The sequence below is a fragment of the Aquila chrysaetos genome, chromosome 3 (genome assembly GCF_900496995.4).
Source record: "Aquila chrysaetos chrysaetos chromosome 3, bAquChr1.4, whole genome shotgun sequence".
Lineage (NCBI taxonomy): Eukaryota > Metazoa > Chordata > Aves > Accipitriformes > Accipitridae > Aquila > Aquila chrysaetos.
The window spans coordinates 11709704-11730339 of record NC_044006.1 but is presented as its reverse complement, the minus strand read 5'-3'; the positions used below and the strand labels follow the sequence as shown (position 1 = coordinate 11730339).

Genomic DNA, 20636 nt, shown 5'->3' with positions numbered 1-20636 from the left:
CTGGGAATGCTGCCTCTCCCCGATGAGTGGTGAGGAGGGGAGTGAGAAGGCCCCGGACCCCGAGGATGCAGTGAGAAGCCTGAGGACTGCCTGAGCTAAGCTGCATGCTCTGTTTCTAGGGATCTGAGCCTGGGTTTGGGGTTGTGGTTTTTTTTCTTTCCTGACCCTGCTGTGTCACTGATCTCTTATGTGACCTAGAAAACAAAATGATCTCTCCTTCAAATGGAAAGACAAAGGAACAGCTTAAGGCTCCTGCTCCCTGTATCTAGGGAGCACCAGGCAGATGGACACTTTATAATACAGCAAGGTGATGAGACTCACTCTGCGCCAAAGCCCTTGCGGGCAGTGTCCAGGCTCCGTGGGACCTGGCACAACACAGTCGTTGTGTTTTAAACCCTACTGCTTTCAGAGTCACTAGTGTAGCTACCCCCTGCAGTGCCTGCCACTGGTGTGGTCCCCATGCAGAGACCCCCTCGGTGCCTCCAGGATAGCAGGGGACAGAGCCACCCTGCTGCTTTTCTGGCAGAGAAGCTCCTTGAGACCAGGGCAAAACACCTCCTCTGAGCTTTCTTCCATGTAGGCAGCAAATGCCTGCCCAAGAGCACAGGTGCTTCGTCTGTACGGGCTCAGTCCAATTTGCGGTGCACAAACAGGGAAGCTGTGATGATGCTTTTCAAAAGCCATCGGGTTCGACCTGTTCTGCAGTCATAGGCTGGTTTTTCATGGTCTCTTTATAGAGAAGGATGAGCAGGACATTAGCATGGGATGTGAGACCTAGTTGGGTTCCTCACTCTGCCTGAGGCTTTGTGTCTGACCATGATGAAGTTGCTTTAATTTTCTATCTTTAAAATGAAGATAGTATCTCAGTGCCCTAAAGAGGGTAAGACAGTGTGCTGAGGAGGGCTGCGTACATATCAAAGAGTGCTCTTTATCTACATTTGGGGTGGGAGGGCTGCAAAAAGTAGGTTTCATCCCCATCAGTCTGCTGAGATCTCTCCTGTCGCTACACTGGCAGCCTCCCTCTTTTGAAGTGCTTTTTTGCTCCAAGTTGGGTCTCACAGAAGTGAAAGCCTGCAGCTGCACCTTGTCTTGAACCCCACGTACAAAGCTAGGGCTTGCTCTCGTCCAAAGGACTGTCTGGCTTTGTGGCTAGGATTCATTTAAATTGCTGTAGAGTGCAACTTGGCTAGTTAGCAACAAAAATGTACTCTTATAAGAACTGACTGCATTAGCTTAGATTAAATTTAAACTTAAAAGGTGCTTAGAGCGCAGACAACAGTCTTGCCACAGCTTGCAAATGAGATGCCCTCCCCTCTCCTTTCTGTTTGTTATTTATGCTGTGGCTGATATGACAGCTACTGGGATTTCCCTCAGCTTGACAGGTGACAGAGCTGTCATATCTATTCTTGGTGATGCAGCACACGCTTTTTTTTTTTTTTAAAAACATGTAAACACTGATTGCTCTGAACCCTTTCCAACTTGGACTTGGTCTTCAGGGCTTGGAGCAAGGGTAGAGGAAGCTGGTTTCAACTCCAGCAGCGCAGCTCTTGCACCCTTTAACTCTCCGAGGTGTTCCTGGGTGCTGTCGAAGTCAATAGTCCTATGTCTGGCTGCAGCGTGTGTGCCCCTTTTCCCCGAGTACTACACAGCATCATGGCCAAAGCTGCAGAAGGGCCAACACAACCAAAACCTCTGCCTGGATGGCTCGTGGCAGCTGAGTTGCAGCCTGGTCTCTGCCCGCAGCAGGGGTACAGGGGACAGGTTAGGCAGATGTGGCGTCGTGGGACAGGCTTGCATGGCATAGGTGCCCAGCAGATAACACTTTTACTGCCGGCATTGGGGATTAGCGGCTTTCAGAACACCGCTCTGTGGTTTAATTTCATAAGTGGTAAGGAAAGGAGGAATCTGTCATGTGAGTGCAGAGATACGACCAGAAGCGACTTCCTGTGTTGTGTGTAAAACAAGTCTGTTTAAGAATCACCAGTATGGTTCTCAGTCTGCTCATGGTCAAGTTAAACAGTTAATGAGAAGAGTGAGTACAGGGCAAACAGGCTCTGCCTCTTGCTGGAGACTCTCTCGGGTTACTGTGCTGAGAACAGAACAATACAGAGACACATGATTGCTGGGCTAAGGCATCTGCAATGAGCAGCCAACGCATCATGCTGGGCAGGAGGCCATAGACCAAAGTTTATAAAGCTTTATTAAACATTTTGAACAGCTGTGCAATGAACAAACAATACTCTGGAAGTTTCACAACCTCATAGCTTGAACTTCCTTGGGACAGCAACAGCCACTTCTGCTGCTCTCCACTACGAGACTGAAGTAAAGACAATCTGATGGCAAAGGGAAGGGAAACCTTTAAAGTTTAGAGACAGTATTTTGTGTTAACCTCTAAGGCTTCTCACAAACAAACCTCTGCCCCAGGTTGGGGGCCTCAAGAGCCATGGCTGCACAGAGTAATGTATGCAGCATGGAGCTCTGCACAGCTGTGGCTGTAGGACTGACCCACTGCCACCTAGGCTTCTTGACATCCTTCTGCCAGGGGAGGTGGAGACACCAGGCACTCCTCTAGCCTCCTCCCTTCTCCAGTCAGTAGCACCAGCACCTTCTGTCACCCCTGGCCCAAAAACACTATCACTGAAAATGGCTGAAGCATTTACTGCCTCAAGACATGCCTCCACCTCGGGATCCTCTCCTGCACTGCCCACACCTGGCTTTTTGGGCTACCATGAGTTTTATAGGGTGAGGTTCACAGTGGCTTTCAAAACCCCACATCTTGCAGCATACTGGTTCTTTATCCCAACAGTCAATACCTTCATAAGCCCTGGAAATCTAGGAGGAGGGGAAAAGACAGTCTCCACTACCTGTGAGGCTTTATAAAAGCAGCAGCATAACTGAGGCTTTCAGGCTATGATCTCGGAGCATAAGTAGTTCAGAAAGCACTTCGGCAGTGCACGCATCTCTTTGGCAGGCTGAGCAGGTGGAGGTGACTCAACTGCCTCTGGCTCCAGCAGCTTTTGGCCAAGTGTATCTGTGAGCTGTTGAGCTTGCCCCTGATCAGCAAGGTGGGAAGGCTGGCTCCCCACAAACAGAAAGACGGAGAGAATCTTGTAGCTACTTGAGCAGAATCAGTGGGCCAAGAGCCCTGAGTTAGACCACCGTGGCCTAATGCAGACAAGTGAGTGACATACAACTCCACCACTGTGCAACAGCTGGGCAGAGGCCAGCAGCTCGGTCCTCCACCAGTTCTCAGTTAGGAGGGCTGGTGTCCATTCCCAGTGATATGGGAAGGAAAAGAGATTTCTGCTTCTAAAAAAGCAGGTGGTGCTGCCAGAGTTCACACAGTAAACAAGTCGAATTTCACAGGCAGAGTGGGAGAAATTTACCACTCTAGTCCACACACAGTTACAGGAAACAGGCTGTTTTTACTCCAGTCACATGCCTAACACACCCTCCCTCCTCCCTAGCCCACCCCCTTTTTAAAAGCAAAACAAGAGCCCTCAGCAGACTGGAAGATTATTGTTTTCTAGGTGCCCACTATGCTGGGATCGTGAGCTGATTCTGGTAACTGGGATCCTGTGCAGTGATACAAGAAGCAGTTCCCCCAGCAGCTGTAGCAGATGAGGAATAGAGCTGCCAGGAAGACCAAGGCACAGATTGTGCAAGGTTTCCGTTCCAGGAGGAAACTGAGCAGGTAGAAGCCCATGAACATTGAGTGACTGAACCACAACGCTGGGTTGAGGGGCTTGGGTATGAGCAGGACAGGTAGCAACCACTGAAGGCAGTACATTGTGGCTGGCTGGCTGGCTGGGGCCTTGTGGCAGCAGCAATCAGATGTACTCCGGAACAGTCTCCAGCAACTCCTCCGGCAGGAAAGCTGTTCTGTAGGGAGGGGTAAAATGTCAGACTGTCAGAAACAGCAAAAAATCAACATTCTTCTCATACAGCTTCATTTGCTCCCAAGCATCGTATGCTGATGCTTGAATTCCCAGTACTAAATTCTGGTGTGTCTCAGAGCTGGTGGGACGTTTGCTGCCTTCTGAACCACTCAGCTGGGGACACGATTATCTATTGCTGATGTAGAAGTGTATCCCTTGTGTGCTCTGTTTCTCAGGCTTTTACCCAGGCTAACAGTTGTGAGACCCTTTTCTTCAGCACAGTGCAGGAACAGAAAGGGAGAGGGGGAAACAGAAAGGCATACAAGCTGCCACAGCCTTCCCTACACATGTATTTATCCAAGACTGTCCAAAGACTTGAGTGATGGTACAAAGAAACGCAACTGAGAGGTAAACTATTAGGTGCTACAAAGAAGTGTTAAGGAAGCATTAGTGTAAGAAGTGTCTAGGAAGTGTTAAGTGCACAAACTGCTTCCTCCCCAGGCACAGACCCATTATAAAGTCTTCCAGCAGGACAATGTAAAATTCAGGCTATATATGTAGCTACTCAAGAAAGCCCCAACAGTGTCCAGGCTGCAAAAAAAAGGTGAGGACAGTCCCTGCTTAAAGGATTTATAATCCTTGCCAATCAGCTAAAGTCAGATAAGACAAAGTATGTGAATAGATCAAAGAGGGGACAGTCTCAAAATGGCAATTTTCATAAGTGCTGTAAACACAGGATTTCCTCACTTGGATTATTATAAAACCCTGTGGAAACAGTGAGCTTTAAGGGCTTCTCCAACCAGGGATGGCAGCACACTACAAATCCAGAAAAGATGCTTCTACCTTTAGCAACCACATCAACTGTACTGTGTAGGGTTTTTTTCCTTTCTAAGCAGTACAAACATCTTCATCCAAGAATTTCAGATGGCTTTAAAAATAATAAATTCCTCACAGGTGTTTTTACAGAGCCAGAACTGTTGAAAGGGGGCAGAAGAGTGGAGTTTAGCAGCCTAGGATAGCAATAGCAGGTCAGGCTAGAAGATACCAGTACTGTTGGGAGGGAATAACTGGAAGTTTTCCTTCAGCTCATGCAGTAAAGAAACCATGAGAAGAGGGTACTCTTAGCTTATTACCCCAAAAAGGCAAAACCATGCAGGGGAATGCTGGAGAAGGGAAGAGCTTGGGAAGCGTGCTCTTCCCTGCTATCCTGCAGCACATCATGATGACATGCAGCAACACTGAACAAAGCAGCTGCCAGCCAGGGTACAGAAAGACAGCCCCAGCCTTGCAGAATGCCACAGCCTCACCCCCACTAAGCAGAGCCTGGTCAGAACAGCTTCTTGCAGCAATCCTTTTATCTGAAAATACTCAACCGAGTAGTGCTCTGTCAGAAGGATGAAGGGCTGAGCCGAGCCTGTTAGGATTACAACTGGGGGGGTTGGAAGGTTAGTAGGATGAAGGAGTGAGAAGGTAAACAAACAGCGCATTCCGCTGGCTCCTGTTGGCAGGAGAAGGGATTTCCTGGCGAAGGGAGGGAGAATGAGGGATTGCACAGAAAAGCCAAGAGAAAACCACACATGGTTCTCTTCCAAAAAAACACTGAGGTCAGACTTGTCTTACAGCTCTGTAAGCTCGTAGGTACCGACCAGCTCTGTTGTCAAAAGCAGGAAGCATGCTGCCATCCACTGTGTTCTTAGCAACAGGATCTATTTTAATGTTAGTGAGAGAGAATGCAGGCCAAAATCTCTACCAGGGCAAACAGATTAAGAATATTTGGGGAAAGTATGTTGTGCTGGTGCTCCTGCAAGACAGTGTTCTCCAGCACAGAGAGGGCAGCTGCGGTTCAATTAGTAAAACAAGCTGCAGTTAGGCAGGCAAAGAATAAGGAAGAAGTTATTTTACATTGCAATATGGATAAAGTAAAGTTAAAGGAATAAAACTCCCAGTGTTAGTCCGGTTTTATGCAGGTCACTCATGCGTATCTGTAAGGGCAAGTCTAGTCCCAAGCCTGTTTCCCTCATCTATAAACTGGAAATAAGGATTACTTATTTCATAACAAAACACGCTGTCTGCTAGCCTTTGTGAAGTGCTTAGATGTTTCTGGAGTAAAAGTACTGCAGAAGTATTAGATAACTTTTTTCCAAGGGGAAGAATGGAGAGAAAAGATTTAGCAACAAATATTTGAACAGAAAGGTAATTTAACCCCACCACCCAACTATTTAGTTCAGATTGCATTGAATATAACAAAGTTGTACCAAATCAATGATCTGCAGCCACCTTAATCCTCCTGAAATGTTCCTTCCTTGAATTTTCCTACAGTCTTCCCCAAGTGCTCCAAACATTGAGTAGTACAAATCACTGCATAAGCATCATGTCATACTTTTGCTAGATCCAGCAGTCACATTAGCTTGACTTCTGTAGCTGGACGTGTGCGGCAGTCTTTGGGTCACCTGTTCTTGAAGCTTTAGTTTGAAGTGCCTACAGACAATAGCTTTGGGCTTTCTGTCTCTAGAGTAAAGAAATGAATAAAAACCAACCTCAGATGATGTGTCTGTCAGAAGAGCACAAGGCTGGAACAAAGCTCTAGAATCTTCCAGGACTAATGTCATCAATCTCAGCTTTAATAAGGCCATGTGTCACTATTGAGCCGTTAGCCTCCAAACTTTACAACTGACTGCAGTTTAAGAGTATAATTATAATTTGTGATGTAGCTGCATTTCACTCCATGGTCTGGCCTCCTCACCACAGCAAACACTTAAGCGATAATGCTCTAAACAGCAAGCTGATTCTAAGCGTGTAAGCATTACCTAAATGCTTCCTACAAACACAAATCCATCTCAGAACAAGTTACCCACTTTTAAATATTGGTATTTCCTGCAAAAGCCAGTTGCTTGTAGCAATCAATGTAACCACTCTGCAGAATAAAGAACCATTTAATAGTGGTTATTTTTACTATGAAGTTTCAGTGTCAATGCTCTTCAATCTGCAAACCTCTTGGACTTTTAACAAATGCAGACGTTCAAACAGTTAGTCTTGTATCTGTAGTCAGTTTGCTTGTATTTTCATATGCCCATTTGCTATCCACCAGTTAAAGGTTAAAGACCCTTTGTCTGCTGTATCCCACAGCTGATCCTAGATGAAGTCCCTACTACTTGAGACTTCTGCAGCTCTATCTTCCTCAAGGGGACTTTCCACTAGTAAGATACATACTCTTCCTAGCTCTTCACTGGAGATTCCTTTATACAGCTGGCAATGAGACTGAGCTCTCTTTCCACGCTATCGATCAAAGAGAAACAGCATCTCCTGCTATCAACTCTTTAACGAGCAGGGAACTATCACTCACCTTGGTGCCCAGGATAGGCAGTCCCTTCTTGAAGCCATAGCAATATTCAGTTTTGCCTAGATTCTCGAGCAAGGTGAAACTTGCAAATGAAAAATTCCTCCCTTGTTGTCTTTGTCCCCTCCTCATGATCCAAGCTAAAGATTACCACGTCCCAGAGCAAATAAGAACCTGTCACCCAACAGTATTTCTACCAGCTCCCTGTTTCACAATCACATCCTGCTTTTCCTCAACCAGTTGCTCTTGTTCTCCCCTGCCTGACTCATCTCTTTCCTTAGCCAGCCTGGTGTCTTGCTATCCTCAAGACTGCTTTCATGCTCCTGCCCCAGTCATCTGACTTGGCGGCCACTCATGTTTACCAGACAGCTCCTTTTCATCGCACCACCACTGCCTCCTCTCGCTCCTCTGCAGCTCTTAGCCACTTGAACTTGCTTCAGACACCTCCTTAGCATAGCGCAGGCCATGCTCCTGCTGCTCTCCCTGCAGTCAGCACTTGGCAGCTCCGTCTGATCTCCACGTGCTACCAGAGCCTCCTCCCTGCCAGTTCCTGCAGGCAGAGGAGCAGCCTGGGGAGGTTCCCCGCACACCTTATTAGTAAGCAAACACCAATACTTTTCCACAGGCTTATTAATTGGCTTCCATCGTGTTCACAGCCCTTCCCTCTGTCATCTTCCCTCCCAAGACCATTCAAGACCAGTAGGTCCTACTGGCATATGTTTGTAGGGAGGATTTTCAAATTCCAGTGTGAGGGCAGCGGCACACCTTTCCCAGCCAGAAACAAAACTTTAATTATGACAAGTCAAAAGTGAGTAGCACAGTGCAAGTCTATAGTGCTTTGCAATGGATCAGTCATATTTTAGAATAAATCCATCTGAGGAGCCAGCAAGCTCTTTCTTGATATTCTAGAAGCTAATTCAGCAATTGAGCGGCTGAGACATGTTCCTACACCATAGGTTCTATACATCAGTATGCCAACACCAAGCCTGTACCTTTCTCAAGAATGTCTTAATTCCTTAACAGTCCATTTACCCTAACAGGGGAGAATAATCAGCCTGCTTTCACTAAGCACTTAAAAGGTAAGCTTGTTCAGACCTTATTAAGGCAGCTATTAAGCCAGTACTGTCCACAAGGAACTTCCCCAGCAGGTGCTCCAGAAACAGTCACCCAGGCTGTCAGCCGAACAGTCTGCAATAAAAGACCAAGTACCCTTTTTATTGGGGGGTGGGGGTGGTGCCAATCTCCCCCTTTTCCAGAAGCCAAAGTTTCTGCTTGGGAATGAAAAGCCACACTGTCTAGATAAAAATCTCTCAAGTTACACAGTGCACATAAACTCACGAGTAAGCCTCAGGGACTTGCACTGAGTTTCTTACCGATAAGGCTCACCTGTAGTACGGTTTGCTTAAAATTGTTTAAATCAAAACCCCTGCCACAGCCATGTAACTTGAACTGATGTGTGTGGGCAGTGCTTCAGGTTGCCAGCATGTGTTCAAAACCAGCTCCCAAATACCATGTAGCACCCAAAACAGCTGCTAAAAAATACACAGTATCCAAAGCATTGGGGAAAAAGAAGAGGCAAAAGAGCTACCAAGTGATGAGTTTGAGGAGTTCAGCTAAGAAAAGCAAGAGCAGACCAGCTTTCTAGATGCCAACCCACCCTCTTAAGAAAAAAAAAAATAAAAAAACAAACCAAGAACCATTAGCTGTTCAAACTTTTAAGACCTATTTGCAGTATCAGTGATTTAACTTCAGGGTTTTTTTTGGCCTTGCTGCTGTCTTTTCTATTTTTTTAAAGCTTTATCTGCTGGTATGACTCAGCTGGAAAAAGTAAGCCTTCAATTTTTGCAAAGGCCTTACCCCAGTCTTTGATAAGTTGATGCCTTGAACACTTGATGTAGACTCAGAAATGGTGCAATATAATTGCAAACAGTTTCCAAAAGAGCAGCAAATCCTTGACTAACCAAGCCTCGGGTTACAAAGTGTTCTGATTTCTCAAGCTAGAGACAAGCCAAAGCAACTCATTTCATGAAAAGCGGAGGCTTTCTGTTGAGCCACTCTTTTCATCACTTCCATAGCTGCTCTCCAAGCTTTGTTACCGACTGGGGGATTGATTAGCCTGTGTCCAGAGGTACAGCAGTGCCCGCTCCATTTGGACTGCAGTGCACTCACAGCACCAGGGTGAATAAACCTCCACCTGTGAGCACGAAGGCAGCAGTATGATCCTTGTTTCTCTGAACAGTAAATCACAGGAGCAGAATCTTAAGTCAGCCAGCTCTGTGGCGGGAAGAGATGTCAACATCAACAGTTGTCATCTGAAGTATCACTACTTTCATTTGTACTAATTTATTAATTCTCAGTGGTCCTTATTCTCACCCTCTGCCTTTGTTTAATTGCCAAAGGTCATGAATTCCAGGCCCATTCCAAGTTCCCTGAAAAACATAATTATTTTGAGTTTTAATTTGGGTCTCTTCTCTACCTTTTGTGCCTTCGACAGGCTTCAGAATTCTGAATACAGCTTGATAAAGGCCAGTTTTCTGTGTCTCGGGTAAAAAGAGGCAAAAATGCAGTATTGGCAAGGGGTTCTGGGGAGTTATGACATATAGGTTGGGAAGGCAAAGGTTACTCCGCTATGACAGCACTTGCAAGATCAATTGTAACGTTTCAGTACAGGGGTAATGAAGTATAGAAGGGTTCAGTGTGTTGTGGACTGCATCTAAGAGCTTAGTTTTTTGTCTTCTCTTGCACTTGCACGTTTGGTATGTAATGACCGATGTTTGTACAGCGGAACGGCTTGTAAACTCGCTTTGCAACTGGCTCAAAGGGTCCATGGGGTCGCAGGGAGAGTGCCTGGCCGGGCACAGCAGCACTGCGGAGTGCCGTGTTCTCTGCTGGACAAAAGGATGTCAGGGAGTTGCCTTGCTCTGGGGAGAAACGGGCTCGAGTTTGCATTTGGAAGGTGCTAGAGCGAGCTGCGAGACGTTGCTGACTGAGAACAGAGGCACAGCGGGGTGGAAAGAGAGCCTTGGCGATGGGGGGGAAGCATACGGTGTTGTTGTTTTCATGTTAGGTCGGCAATACTCTGAGCATGCTCGCGGGCGGCTGAAACCGGCTCTTTTATAACCCGCGCACGCTTGGCTAGGGGAGCGCGGCTCTCCCGCCGCCACGGCACTGGGAACCCCCCCGAGCGCTTCCTCCCGGTCCCCGAAGTTAGCCAATTGTCACCCCCGGCTCCGGCAGACTCCCCCCGCTTGCCCGCTGACAGGGCGAACGCCGCGCCGAGGCTGGGCGGGACGCGGATGGCTTCGGGGGCGGGGGGGGGGGTGTCCTCTCCCCGCCCGCCGCCGGTCCGCAGGCAGGCTGGGCCCCGGCGGCGGCCCCCCGCCCGCCCGCTCGCTCGCCCGCCCGCTCCCCTCCTCCCGCCCCCCCCCCCGCGGCCCGTACTCACGGCGCGGTGCCGCCGCCTCACGCCGCCATCGCGGGCCCGCCCGCGTCGCGCCCTGAGGAGGGAAGGGAGAGGCCGCCCGCGGAGCCGGCCGCGCCGCCCGGGGGACGCCCCCCGCCTGCGCGCCCCGACACGGCGCCGCCGTCCCACCAGGGCCCCGCCGCGGCTGCCCGCCGCCCGCCTGTCCGCGGGGCCTGCACCGGACCGCACCGGACCGGCCCCTCCGCGGAGCAGCTCCGCCGCGGGCCCGCGCGCCGCCGGTGGGGGGGGAGGGGGGGGGGCGCGAGTGCGGGAGCGCCGCTCCGTGAGGCGGCGGCGCGGGCAGCCCCGGAGGGCGGGCAATGCGCCTGCGCGGCAGAGGGCGGCGGGTAGTGCGCCTGCGCGGGGCGGGGCGGTGCGAGGTCGAGCAGCGGAGGGCGCCGACGCGCGCGTCGCGTGGTGTTTCTTGAGCGCTTTGTTGCTCTTTTAAAAACCATATGTATTTTTTTCTTTTTAACGTAAAGTACCGCTTGCGCGCTTCTTTGCACCGCGTGGCATGATTCTTGCAGGCTTGTCTTGCGTGGGTGTGCAGCTGGCACGCTTTGCACTGTGCGTGCGTGCGCGGCGTTGCAGGCTGCCTGCGCGGCGCAGCGTCCTTCTGGCTTGCCTTGCTGCGTGGCACGCTCTTCGCACAGATTTTTGCGTGCTGCTTCGCACTCTGTGGCGTCCTGTTTGCCTGCTTTCTAGCGTGTTGCAGGGCACTGCAGTTTTGCATGCAGCTTGCACGATTCTCTGCAGGGTGGCCGGCTTTTTTGCATGCTTTCTTACATGTAGTTGCGTGCTGTTTGCAGGGTTTTCTTTTCGTGCAGTTGGCATTTGTCCTTGTACGCCATTGCATGCCGTTCACGTGCTCACAGAGTTGGCACTGTGTGGCACGCCGAGTCCATGCTTTCTTGCGTTCCATTGCATACTATTTTTAGGCTTGCTTGCATGCCGTTTCCTTTTCATACAGGGCAGTGCACTTTTGTTGCTGACTTAGCCCTATCGAGCCCCAAGGGGCCCCAGTTTTCTGTGCTGCAGTAGGTGGGCACCTGCAGCCCTGTGCACCACCCACTGCCCAGTCCTTGCCTGGCGCTACCTCTCGGACGTAGAGCAGAGACAGCTCCATGGCCTCTCCCCTTAAACACTTTTATTTTTGATGTCACTTGCTGGCAGCCCTCTGGCCAAGCGTCACTGGGCTGGCAGCAAAGCCTGGGCTGCTTGCAGCAGCCCAGCTCCAGCCCTTCTCTCTGCAGACACCCAGCAGCAGGTTACCAAGCACAGCTCAGCCATGCTCAGCTCCAGCTGGGTTCCTAAGGAGGCCATGCAGGGAAGAGAGGGAAATAGTCTAGGAAAAAAAACCCTAAACACTTAAGGTTTGGGGTTTTCCCAGCAATTTAAAACCCACCCAGCTGTGGTTGCAGGGACTGCCCGCTTTTCCCCACAGGATTTTCCACTTGGCTGACCCATGCGTTTGATGGATGTGATAAGACTGACTACCTCAACGGCCCAGCAGGCATGAATCCGGCCAGGGACAGTTTCCCTCCTGCTCTGCCATTATTCTGGGCTGACCTCTTTACGGGCTGTTTAAATTCCTGGTTTATGGTACCGCATGGGAATGGCCCCAAAGCCTTTGGCTGATGCCAGCTCCGGCACCCTTTGCCCGTGGCAGCTCCCAGCTGGCCCTGGCACAGGCTGCCCTTGTCATCCTCAGCATGGGGACCTTTTTTCCTGCAGAAGTGACGGTTGGGTTTGCAGCAGTGCCATGTTTCTTGCACTATTTTTGGCTGGTTTGGCTTGCGGTGCCAGGTGCGTCCGTGGGCACTGGCCTTGGCGCTCGGTGGGCTTTGCTGGATCCCACATAACCCCTGTGGCACACAGGCTTCGCCTGGGGAGCCAGACTGGGGGGGACCTTGGCCGCTCTGAGCTGCTCTGGCACGTGCTGATGGCTGCAGTCTGCAGAATTTATCCTGGACCCAGCCTGAAACAACTTGAGGTCTCCAAATCCTTTTGCAAACTGCAATGTGGACCCTCGTACCTGAGACTCCTGGCCACGTCCCCCTGCCCCTGCACTGCTGCGGGAGCTGCATGCTCGCTTGCGTTTTGTTTGGTTGTAGTTCTAGCTTTCTATAAAGAAATTCTGTTTTGCACTTGAAGCCTGGCTGGCAGAGCTGCAGCAGCAGTCCTGTGGTTGGAAGCAGCATGAGCTCCCAGCAAGCATCCTTCTCAGCAAGCAGGGATAGAGAGGGATCGTCCCAAACTCATGTGTTTCAGCAGTTCTGCAGGCTGCATGGAGCCATCCAGTGGAGTGGATCCATAAGGAGCTGCAGAGAGAAGGGCACCTCCAGTAGGGAAAGGAAAGGTAATCCGAGGCCGGTGGGAACAGGCTGTTCTGTGCAGGACAGGAGGCAATGGGGGGTTTTTATGGTCTTCCTGTTCAGGCGGAAGCTTTTAAAGGACCTCGGGCTGGGCTTTGCTTTGATTCTGGGGAAGACTTCTAGTGATTTCCTTGGGCTTTGTTTAGCTGCTTGCAGCCGGTTTGCCATTCCTGTCACAAAAGCCACATCCAAGATGCAAAGGACGTTCCCCTGAAAACAGCACCATCGGAGGCCGAGCAGCACCACCAGGGTCCTCTCGCTGCTCTCTGTGAACCACAGCAGAGGCGGTACCTTGTATTTTATGAAAATAACTGAAGAGCACAGTGGTGCCAGTGTTCCTGCATTCCCACTCCAGGGAAAGCTAAGACTGCTGCCCACCAGCAGAGCCTGTGTGGCCACAGCTCAGCACTTGGGGTCTGCTGAGCCCAGAGACTCCCTGAAGCTTTGGGGACACCGTGGGTGCAGGGGAGCCATCGGGCAGATGTGCAGAAATGATACTGAGGAGGCAGAGGAGAATCTTGTGCTGCAGCAGAGGGGTAAGCAGGTGGAAGGGTTTCAAAATGCTGCAAATAGAAGCTGGAAGCAAGAGAAGCTTTTTACGGAGAAAGAAAATAAACCCTTGCCATGGCTGAGGGGACAGACATACACTATGCCCAACAATTAATTTGCAAACTGGCTCAAATGTGGTGAAGTGTGGCAGGAGGAAGCTGTGGAAGGTGAGATGGTACAGCAGATGAACCCATCTCTTTGCTGCACATCACACCCCTGCCCCTTACCATGCCTGCATTTCCTCCCAGCTGACTCGGGTAGCATGCTAGAGACTTAGAAGCTCACAGAGTCTTACAGAGTCAACTCTGCCTCTGAGGTTGAGAAAGTAAAACCAACCAGGAGCAGCACAAATGTACAAAACAGCTCAAGTTTACTGCTAGCATCATTCCCAGCACATAAGTTACCCCTCTCCCAAACAGAAGTCTTACACCTTTCCCAATCCCATAGCACTGAGTTCAGTAGTCATTGGGCTTAGAGCCGTTTCCCATCTTAATGATGGAAGCAACCCCTCAGCTTGTTGGATCCCAAAGAGATGCAGGCAGCAAAATGGAGCAGGCTGCTTCCAGCAAAGACAAGAGGCAGCAGCGCTCTGCTCCCTGGGTCTCCCCACAGAGCCCTGCAGCCAGCACTGGCTGCCCTGGTTTCTCTCAGAGGGGAGGCACCCCCCTGAATTTGCGGATGATGTTAGCCAGCCGCTTGGCCAGCCCTCCCCGGCTCGGCTCTTCCACGTGAAACGTTCTGGTCAGCAGGTTGTAGAAGGAGCCGTAGCACACTGCCACCACGGTGCAGGTCAGGCAGATGACATTATAAGGCATGCTGAAGTCTGGCGTCGGCAAGTTCACCAGCAGCGGCTCCGTGTACAGGCGCACAAAATAGCTGGAGCCATCAGAGGAAGGAAACCTGGAGAGTGGAAGCAGGGAAGGGTGTGTCAGCCCGCACAGGACCACCGCTTCGTGCTCACCAGACAGGATAGCAGCGGCCGGCAGCCCGCTGGCACTGTGGTATAGCCCCGCTCCCCAGCACAGGCACACTCACAGTGAGGTGAAGAGAGGGCTCTGCTCCACATCCACGTCCTTCATCGCAATGACGCTGGGCACCAGGGCACTAAGCACAGATGAACTAAGGAGACAAAGGACACACTAGTGTCAGTCCTGCCAGCAAAGAGATGGCAAGTTTTTCCTGTCCCCAGAGACCTGGGCAGCAAGTCCTACACAAGGCCCAGGAGGGGATGAGGAGCTGAGGTATGTCGTTACCTGACGTAAAAGCCATGATTGGGGTCAGGCGTGTACTCTGTCCACTTCAATAAGGCCCTCTCAAACTGGATTGTGATCTTGGTGACAGAGTTGGCTGGCAGCTGGATCAGCATTTCTAAGAGGTGAGGCCGTCTCCGGTCCTGGGCTGGCTGGTAGTGGATATAACCTAACCCCAAAGAGATGCGTCAGTGACACTGGGGCGACCCGTGTCTAATCTCACACTGCCTGGACATCTCCCGTGGGGTGGGTGCTCCTGCTTCCACTGTCCTGGGAGAGGTTTTCTGGGCAAGTGAAGATGCACAGGTAACAAAGATCATGTGTTAAAGCTAAATCTGGTTGGTCTTTAGAGCTGATGACCTGTGAAACTCAGGTGTTCATAAGGAAAAGTACAACTCCAAAATAAGACCCAGTCATCAGTTCTACATTGAGCCTCCTTTACTACAAAAATCAATTCATTTTGGTTTAGACCCTTGTTGGATTATGAAACACCATCCATGTGCCTCTTACAAAAGAGACTTAATAAAGTCTCATCTGCTGTGAGCACTGAACTGAAGGCTAGGAAAACATCCCAAGACGTTTTATTTCCAGTCCAGTTTCCCACTGATCACTGAGGCCCAAGGGAGGGACCAAGCCATCTCTGGAACAAGCTGTTTGAGCCAAGGGAATCGTGTGGCATGTGCTCCCGGGAGAGTTTACTTACTTGGCTTGTTTTCCTTCCCCTTCGTGATGATAGTCAGAGTGTGCACATAGAGTCGCAGATACCACGGCACAGTCTCCAGCAGGATCACGGGGAAGGCCCGGTATGGGTGAGTGTTGTAGATGAGAGTGCTGATCTCTCCAGTCTGCAGACCATAGCCACTCACATAGCGTTGAGCATGGAGTATGGGTGTCGGCAGCTCCGCTGCGAAAGAGAAAAGGACATAGGAATGGGGGGTCATGCCAGGTGATTTTTAGGCCTGGAGCACTGACCAGTGGTGCAGGTGGAGTGATGTTCTGGTTACTCACAGCTGTCTTGGGGCCGCTTCCACTTCAGCTGCACATTGAGGCTGCGAGATGTATTGAAGAGCGAGGGGCTCAGCAGGTCATAGACAGCATAGGTTCTCTTGTCTCCCTGGACAATAGCTTCATGTACAGATGCCGGAGGGGGAGTCACTTCCAGTAACTCCTTTTCCTGAGAAAGCAAATGGACCACGAAAGGAAAAGTGTGCCTTGAAGTAACTGGCAGTGCTGGGCAAAGCCCCTCTGGCTGGCCCGCAGCTTTCCCACCCAACAGCCAGCTCAGCACTTTTACTAACACCACCACACTCATCCCTGCACACCTGCTCAGGGGAAGGAAACCACCTCCCTTTGTTAGCTGCGGAGGGTTCCTGGGGGGCCCAGCCATGCAGGGGGTGGAGGCGAGGATGTTTCAGAGTCACATGAAGTGGCTGAACTGAGGGAGCAGGGTGTTCTCTGGTCCGTGAGCATTACCTTGTTCTTAGGGGAGATGTCAACGTAGACTTTGCTCTGCGATGCCAGAGGACATGCATCAGTAAGTGTGCGAGAGAACATCTTAAAGAGGGACCAGTCTGTGGGAAGCAAAGTCAGTGGCAGGTGGAGTGAAGTGGTGCAGACTGGGGGCACTCGAAGACTGCAGCGCACTGCTGCCAAGCTTACCTTTCTTTCCTTGGCCACTGGAAAAGGTGTCAAAGACCACAGTGAGGGTCTGTCTGAGCTCCCAGGACACAGCCAGGCAGGAGGCATCCTGGACAAGAGAGAGAAAGGTGGCTCTGATCACACCTTGTGGAGGGGAAGGACATGACGATGGAGCTGGAATTCCACTGGGACTGCAACAATCCCATCGGGATGCAGGTGAGACCAGAGAAACAGGACGACAGCTGTTAGACACAGTGAACCCACCACAGGGGAGCTGGGCAAACCGGTGTGTCACCTTGCAGTGTCACAAGAAGGCTTTGGATTTTCTCTTGGGGGTGTTAAAGGAGGGAGCTCCGAGCCTCGCACTTACCCTGCAGATGGGGCGGATGTGCACTGCCTGCGAGTGATAGCTGCTGTGGAACAAGCGCTCGGCCTTCAGCAGCACAGCAAGCCCAGCCTGCAGGGAGAAAAGGAGAAACTCAGCCCCAGGTCTGTTCTCTGCTCCCACTGAGAGAAAGGCCCTGCTAAGACTTCCCAGTGCACGCTCCCGGATTGCTGTCGGGAGCCCAGCTCTATCGGACTGGCTCGACAAGGCAACAGGACTTGCCGTTACCTTTGAGCCACATGGCAGCAGCTTCTTCCAAGGAGTGAGGTTCTCTGTGCAGACAACCTCCCGGGGCAGGACAGCATATCGCAGGAGATGGTGATCTGTCCCTGGGCAGGGAGGTGGAGGGTCAACAGGCTGGTACTGCTACAGGCATGAGAACAGAAGCAGACCTGTTCCACCCCCCAGTGTACCCCACAGCCCACCACCCTCTCAATATGCCTGAAATGCCACAAGCTCAATCAGGAATAGATCCCACTCTGTTCAGAGTGATTTGGAAAGAGTAAGTAAGGGTATATTCTAGCAGATTCTTTTCATGAGTGCCTTAAATCCTCTAGCCGTCACTGCTTCATAAAATACTTTTCACAGAGACAGACGAGGGCCTGGGAGCATCTGCTATGTACTCCTTGTGGGTTTCCTCTGTTCAAATCTAAGCCCCATTTGTAGGGAGAGGAAGTGCTTCCAGGAGGAGGTTAACAGACCCTGTTGTACACACCCAGACCCAGGACCTGTGCCCGGACTCCCCGTAGTGGCATGGGGCAGAACTAAAGCTAGAGGCAAGAGTGAGAGGGCAGAGCTGGGCAGCCAAGTGCAGGCTGGGCTCACCGTTGGCTAAGCCCAGGGGTTTGAAGGATGCTGTTGGAGTGACTGTGTTGGTCGAGTCAATGAAGTTGAGAGAAGCACAGAAAATTCCTGAGAGGATGTTACTCAGTTCTTTCCAGGCTTTGTCAACACTGTGTGAGAACAGATACCAGGGATTACTCAGCAGCTCAAATCCTCAGAACAACAAGCATTAAGACAGTAACATTCAATAAATACACCGGGGTGACCACGCTGGCTTTCAGAAGCTGCAAGGAGCGTGTAGGCAGAGGATGCTGGTCATGCACTGTTCAGCTCTCCTGGTATTTTATTCTAACGCGTGAGATCTGGGGGACATTCACTGCAGGGGCAGCCCCCAGGGTGGCAACGCTTCACACAGCTGGGGATCTGGTGATAGGTGCAGCTGGTACGCAAGGAGAGGGGCTGGCAGAGCAGGGAGCATGTGGGAGGTGACATGTAGTTCATGGGAAAGAGGCTGTGAGACCTAAAGCAACACCCTGGTGCAGCTCTGAAGGCTGACCCAACCGGCAGACATGGAACAGGCCATTTGTAGGGAGGAGAGAGCTCTGCGAGTCCACGCAGAGCTGCTGTGGGTCAGCCGGGGGCTGTGTGCTAAGGGAGATGGTGACAGGTATCGGACAGGAGTCAAGGAAAGCGAGTCAGGGATGAGAGGTCAAGGTACAGCCCTGTAGTATTAGTGCGGCGAGGGGTTTGTCATCACAGAGCCCGTAAGGGAACTACTTGCTCCTTAAGGGAAATACTTGCTCCTTTAGCGAACAAGGGTTTGCCCTCAGCACCGTATCCTGCCCTGCCCGCTGAGCGGGGCTACATTCTGCTTTTCCTTAGAGCTGCTCCTGGGGTCGCGGGCCCTTTATTCCAGCAGACGTTTTCCAACCCAGGAGGCCCCCACGCACGCCACGGCTGTCTCGCGCAAGAAGGGTGACGGCTCCCGGGAGCGGTGGCCGCGGAGGGGACGCCCCGGGACGGACCCGCGGCCGGGGTACCTACTCGGTGACGGTGGGCTGGAACCAGACCCAGAGCTCGGCGCCGGCGGGTGCCTGGAGAGGCGGCTGCCCCCAGGCCCGGGTACGCCAGAAGCCCTGCGTGAGGGCCAGGTGGAGCTCCCGCACGCCCAGCGCCGCCACCAGCCGCCCCAGCGCCTTCGGGAAGAGCCTGTAGTGAGAGACTGCAGGCGGCGTTAGCCCCCGCCCCCCGGCCCCTTCTCCTGACATCACACCAGGGCCCGGCCAAACATGACGTCATACCCCGGCTCGCGTCGCTGCGCCGAGCCCCCTCGTGCTGACGTCACCGCAACCCTCAGCCCCCCCCCCCCCCCCCGTCGCCTCGCTCTGCCCCGTTCCTCCTCACCTCAGGGCCCCACAGCGCGACAACCCCGCCCCTGACGTCACCCCAGTGCGTGCCATCACGTCGCCCCGCGAAACGGCTCCGCCCCCTGCGCCGCGCCCCAGCCAATAGCGGCCCGCCCTGCCCTCGGCCCCGCCCCGCCCTACCCGCGCCCCGCGGCAGGTCGGCGTCCCATCGCGTGCGGAACTGGAAGGTGGCGGCCACGTCGCCGGCGGGCAGCGGGCTCAGCAGCAGCTCCTCCCGCAGCGCGTCCCGCCGCGCCCGCCCGGGTCCCGCCGCCGCCAGCAGCAGCAGCAGCGGCGGCAGGAGCAGCACCGCCGCCATCCCGGCGCCCGCCCGCCCCTCCGCCGGCTTCCGCTTCCGGCCGATGGCGGCCGCTTCCGGGGTCGCCATGGAGACGCGGCGCCGCAGCCCCGGCCCGGCCCGCGGCCGGAGGGTCTTCTTCTGGCGGGGTCTGCGAGCCGAGGAGCGGCTGGGAGGAGCGGGTCTGGAGCCTGCCCCGCGGCGGGAGCGGGGGAAGCGCCTGCCTGGCCGTGCCGGCGCCCGGCCGAGGGAGAGCACCTGGCAGCGGCTGCCCCCAGCCTGGGAGCGAGGGCGTCCATTTTGTGGAAGGCTCCCCGGAGGCTCCCCGTGGTTTCTGCGCTGCCTGCTCCAGCAACCACGTTCTCCTTGCGCCGGCTGGGCCAAGAGCGGCAAGAGAGGGAATCGGGAACGGCTGAGGTCAAACACCAGCCTGCGAACAGCTGGGGCCACCAGCCACAGCCCCTCTCGGGGCGTTCCCTGCAAGGCTTTGCCGTGCACCAGGACTCTGCAAGGACTGTGCCCGTCCCCGGCGTGACTTCCTCTCTCAGCTCTTCCCGCTGTTGTCTGCTCTCCCTCTCTCCTTGACGTCTCTTTTCCGGAGGACAGCGTCTATCTCCTGGCGCAGAGCCGTCTGGAAGCGCCCTGCTTCCACCGGCTGCCAGCCCAGGCCAGCCTGGGGCCACCCCAGGAGGAAGCAAACTGCAGCCGCAGCAAGGCAGCACTGGGGGTGGCACTCCGACGGAGCTCACGACGCCTCCCGCTCCCGGCCGGTTGTTCCCAGATAACTGGGGTGCTCCAGCCAGTCTCACAAAGGGTTGGCTGACGCCGGAGGGTGTGCAGTAAGGTCCGAACGCCCCCTGGGAAGCAGCCGGGATGAGGAGCGTTCCTTGGCTCCTGTTGCTTATCTCCCAGGCTCCTTTCCTCGTGGGGGTGACCACGGTTGTGCTGACACAACCCGAGCAGGGACAGCGCTTTCCTGGCCTGCAGCCACTGATAGCGGCAGCAGAGCTCTGGCTGGCTTTGTGCCTGACTCCTCTTGACCTGTCGTGCAGGGAGCAAGCGTAGCGGGCTGCAAAGTGGCTTTATTCCGATGGCTCTTCCTTCGCTCCTCTAAAGCAGCCTCCAGCCAGGGCTGCTGCCATCATGCTGTGCTGGGGGAGCCGTGGCTGCTGGTGCTGCCTGTGCTGAAGTTCTTCACTCAGCCGATTTGCATGGGAAATCCCTCAGTGTACTCATGGAGGGTAGTTACAGGTCACCAGCAGCTCTGCTTAGGT

The 20636-nt window shown here is 53.0% G+C and overlaps 2 protein-coding genes across 8 annotated transcripts; both read right to left on the bottom strand.

The window, feature by feature from the left end:
* Nucleotides 1-2182: 2182 nt before the first annotated feature.
* On the bottom strand, nt 2183-10814 carry LOC115339643 (BLCAP apoptosis inducing factor). 6 transcript variants are annotated; one of them, XM_030009896.2, is made up of 4 exons: nt 10661-10814; nt 10019-10136; nt 6259-6386; nt 2183-3882 (listed from the first exon to the last, which is right to left on the bottom strand). In XM_030009896.2, the coding sequence occupies exon 4, from the start codon at nt 3788-3790 to the stop codon at nt 3527-3529; it is 264 nt and encodes an 87-aa protein (XP_029865756.1). In that variant the 5' UTR covers nt 3791-3882; nt 6259-6386; nt 10019-10136; nt 10661-10814; the 3' UTR covers nt 2183-3526. The 6 variants fall into 6 exon arrangements, with proteins under 6 accessions (XP_029865756.1, XP_029865760.1, XP_029865758.1 ...); XM_030009900.2 differs by lacking the exons at nt 6259-6386; nt 10019-10136 and adding an exon at nt 8311-8403 and having other exon boundaries at nt 10661-10774; XM_030009898.2 differs by lacking the exon at nt 10019-10136 and having other exon boundaries at nt 10661-10766.
* A 3141-nt stretch (nt 10815-13955) lies between these two features.
* PIGT (phosphatidylinositol glycan anchor biosynthesis class T) lies at nt 13956-19713 on the bottom strand. 2 transcript variants are annotated; one of them, XM_030009609.2, is made up of 12 exons: nt 19206-19713; nt 18703-18880; nt 17701-17828; nt 17104-17204; nt 16861-16947; nt 16512-16599; nt 16331-16423; nt 15861-16028; nt 15556-15756; nt 14856-15021; nt 14638-14721; nt 13956-14502 (listed from the first exon to the last, which is right to left on the bottom strand). In XM_030009609.2, the coding sequence occupies exons 1-12, from the start codon at nt 19450-19452 to the stop codon at nt 14250-14252; spliced, it is 1794 nt and encodes a 597-aa protein (XP_029865469.1). In that variant the 5' UTR covers nt 19453-19713; the 3' UTR covers nt 13956-14249. The 2 variants fall into 2 exon arrangements, with proteins under 2 accessions (XP_029865469.1, XP_029865468.1); XM_030009608.2 differs by having other exon boundaries at nt 15861-16026; nt 16326-16423; nt 19206-19711.
* Nucleotides 19714-20636: the final 923 nt, after the last annotated feature.